At 33.3% G+C, this 3,592-nt stretch overlaps 1 protein-coding gene across 1 annotated transcript; it reads left to right on the top strand.

The window, feature by feature from the left end:
- Positions 1–1,209: 1,209 nt before the first annotated feature.
- On the top strand, positions 1,210–3,157 carry LOC18108396 (exopolygalacturonase). The gene is made up of 4 exons (XM_006371304.3): positions 1,210–1,382; positions 1,536–1,844; positions 1,957–2,472; positions 2,804–3,157. The coding sequence occupies exons 1-4, from the start codon at positions 1,251–1,253 to the stop codon at positions 3,026–3,028; spliced, it is 1,182 nt and encodes a 393-aa protein (XP_006371366.3). The 5' UTR covers positions 1,210–1,250; the 3' UTR covers positions 3,029–3,157.
- Positions 3,158–3,592: the final 435 nt, after the last annotated feature.

Here is a 3,592-nt window from a genome sequence, read left to right as displayed (position 1 = left end):
TTTTTACGGTTGATGTTTTTTCATTGATTTTTTTTTTTCAATTTCATCATTCGACAATTGATTTTTTTATAAAAAAAGAAGTTAGGCTTTGTTTTTTCTTCTATTTTCTTTCTACCAGGTTAACCTAATTTCATTGTCTAAGCCATGAGATTGCCTCAAGTCTTTTTTTTAATTCAATCATTTTTTAATTTTATTTTTCAAGATTAAGTTGATATTATAATTGGGTTATTCCATTTGCTTGATCTAGGTAGCGGGTTTTGCTGAGCTTAACTGGGTCTGCATGTTTTTTTTTTGTGTTATTTTTTAATTGCTTTTTTCTACCATTTTGCATGGGATTTGTTGGGAATCAGGCTTCATGATATTCTTTTGATTTGTTTTTTACTGAGTTATCTCAGTCTCATAATTGTGGTTGTATGTTTGACATGCTAACTAGAGTTGACTCTAGTTTTTTTTTTCAATTTCATCTTTGCGCATTGAGTTGAAAAATAATTGAACTTTGTTGTTCTTTTAGCAAGTGTTTTTCTGTGTGCATATTTAGAATCTTGTCAATGTCTTTTTAATAGATTAGAGAGATAATTTAGAAAGTCTGATGTTATTTAAAGTTTTATTATATACTATATCAAGGGCAAAAATAAAATAAAATGGAAACAGCATCTTCAATAACAAAATCTTCAAAAATAAAGGAATTTTTATTAAACTGAACAAATCTTTCCATCAAATTCAGGCTTCTATGGACAGGGTGATTGATATATATATGTCCATACAATAGGATCTCCAGAATATCCATTATTCTCAATCACTTCTCTCCGGAAAATGATTGTAATAAAAACAATAACAAGAAGGTTTTGGAGAAACTAAATCCTAGAAATCTCAATAGGGTTTGACTCATATTAGGTATGTATTGCTTACTCTAATTGTATATATGCCAATAATGGAAAGCTAATATTCAAAAATTGAAGAATTTTTATTGAATTAAACAAATCTTTGCATGAAATTAGGCTCGATATATATAGATTTTTCTTAGAACATTTTGATATGCTATATTGCAAGAGAAGCTAATAATAGTAATGACATTGAATGGCAAAGCTACAACCTTGCACAAACATGGATAAAATTCATCAACTGCTTGATAAATTTACGAGTGGTGTTGAATTCCCCTCTCGCCGTATAAAGGATCGACATGGAAGATTAAGAAATTCATTCGTTTTCCTAGAGTATTGAAGAAAGAAAGCAGCATAGCTGACAAAAAGATGGGCCTGAAAGTTGTCTCCTCAGCAATAATATCATTCTCACTGTTTTTATTGTTAGCATCAACTGCTAAAGCCCAATCAAAAGGTGTCTTCGATGTGACTAAATATGGTTCCGATAAAGATATCACAGAGGTATCTTGTATATTTTCTCGCATGCATGCGTTTGATTTTTAAATAGCTGAATATATAGTATTCGAGTCAGAACTTATTTACGTTTCCTTATAACACCCGAATTTGAGACCTACTGATCCTCTCTAAATATTTCCCTTCTCTTTCCATTTTTAGGCTTTAACCAATGCTTGGAAAGATGCTTGTGCTTCAACAAACCCCAGCAAAGTTCTTATTCCAAGTGGGACATACTCGTTACGGAAATTGACTCTAGCAGGTCCTTGCAAGGCTGCGATTGAGCTCCAAGTTGATGGCATGTTGAAGGCACCGGTTGACCCAAATCAGTTCTCAGGAGGGCATTGGGTTAATTTCGGACACGTTGATAAATTTACATTGTCGGGAAGCGGCACTTTTGATGGGCAGGGAAAGGCTGCGTGGAGCAAAAGTACATGTCAGAAAGATAAAGATTGTGACAGCCTCCCAATGGTAATCTAATCACCATTATGAAGCCTAATTTCCTTATTTTTTAATTATATGTTATGGCACTACCAAAGTTTCTTTAATCATTTGCTTTTTGTTTGCTTCAAACATGTATCAGAATTTAAGGTTCGATTTCATCACCAATGCATTAGTCCGAGATATAACTACTCTAGATAGCAAGAACTTTCATGTTAACGTCTTGGGGTGCAAAAACCTCACCTTCCAGCATTTTACCGTGAGTGCACCTGGTGAGAGTGTAAACACCGATGGAATCCATGTCGGCCAATCTACTGGGATCTACATTATCGATTCAAAAATTGGCACAGGCGATGATTGTATCTCCGTGGGAGATGGCACCGAAGAACTACATATCACAGGAGTAACATGTGGACCTGGCCATGGCATCAGTGTTGGAAGTTTAGGGAAATACCCCAATGAGAAACCTGTTTCTGGAATATTTGTCAAGAATTGCACCATCTCAGATACTACAAATGGCGTTAGAATAAAATCTTGGCCAGCTTTATACGGTGGTGTCGCATCTAACATGCATTTTGAGGATATTGTCATGAACAATGTCCAAAACCCTGTCATCATAGATCAAGTGTATTGCCCATGGAACCAATGCAGTCTAAAGGTATTGCTTTTTCTGTTACCATAAGGATATTTTCACAGTACTAAATTACTTTGACAATATTTTATCCAATTCGTGGCTCAAACACTCCACAATTTATCAAATTCTTTTTTACATCTTATGAAAAAAAATGTTTCAACGCAATTCATAGTATTGACTGTGAAGCAAACATGTTGTGCACTGCATTCCATAATTGGTTGCATCATGCTAGATCCATAATGCAATTCTGAAGAACGCCTACACAAGCATATTAATTTTTTTATGTTCCTTAGTGCTATGGAGATTACTAAAAGTCTATTGGGGTCTTAATGTTCTTTCTTTTTTTCTTTTGCAGGCTCCATCAAAAGTGAAGATCAGTGGTGTTAGTTTTAAGAATATAAGGGGAACTTCCGCAACTCCGGTTGTTGTGCAGATTGCTTGCAGCAGCGGCTTCCCATGTGAGAAGGTGGAGCTTGCTGACATTAAAGTTGCATATAGCGGACCAGACGGCCCTGCAAAATCCCAGTGTTCTAACGTTAAGCCCATAATTTCTGGGACAATGAGCGCACCCGGATGTTGAAGATAGGGACTTCCATCTGGAATTCTTTTGGTTTCGTCATTCATAGGCTCGTTTTTAGACGGAGAAGTCCATCTTGTAATTTTGATTAAACAGATGAATAAAATTTTATTATTTTAATTTTAAATACAAGATCGCTTGGTTTCTTTTACAATTTAATTTCAATAAATCTTCAATCTTATGTATAAAAAAGAAGAAGCAAAAAGAGTATAAATCATATAGCAACCCTACAAGATTTTTCCTTTAATTTTTTTATTTATTACTTATGGTCCATGCCCTTTTTTTTGTACAAATTTCCTTGTACTCTTATTTTTTTAATTAGAATAATTAAATTTTTGTTTAATGATTTTTTTAAAAAATATTAATTAACTTTGTCAAATATGACCTGAAACAAATATTTCTTAACTTTGAATAATTGATTGTTGTTTAATTGAATTTGTTACTCTACACACGTTTCTGAACTTTGAAAATTGAAGGCACTCAATTAATAAATCCTTGTAGATGTTTAAATAGAACTAAAACTACAATAGTATGCATTTTAAAAGTATTTTATAAAAAATAGAAAAA

Source organism: Populus trichocarpa, chromosome 19 (genome assembly GCF_000002775.5).
Source record: "Populus trichocarpa isolate Nisqually-1 chromosome 19, P.trichocarpa_v4.1, whole genome shotgun sequence".
In the NCBI taxonomy this organism is placed as follows: Eukaryota; Viridiplantae; Streptophyta; class Magnoliopsida; order Malpighiales; family Salicaceae; genus Populus; species Populus trichocarpa.
This window is presented reverse-complemented; position numbering and strand designations above follow the sequence as displayed.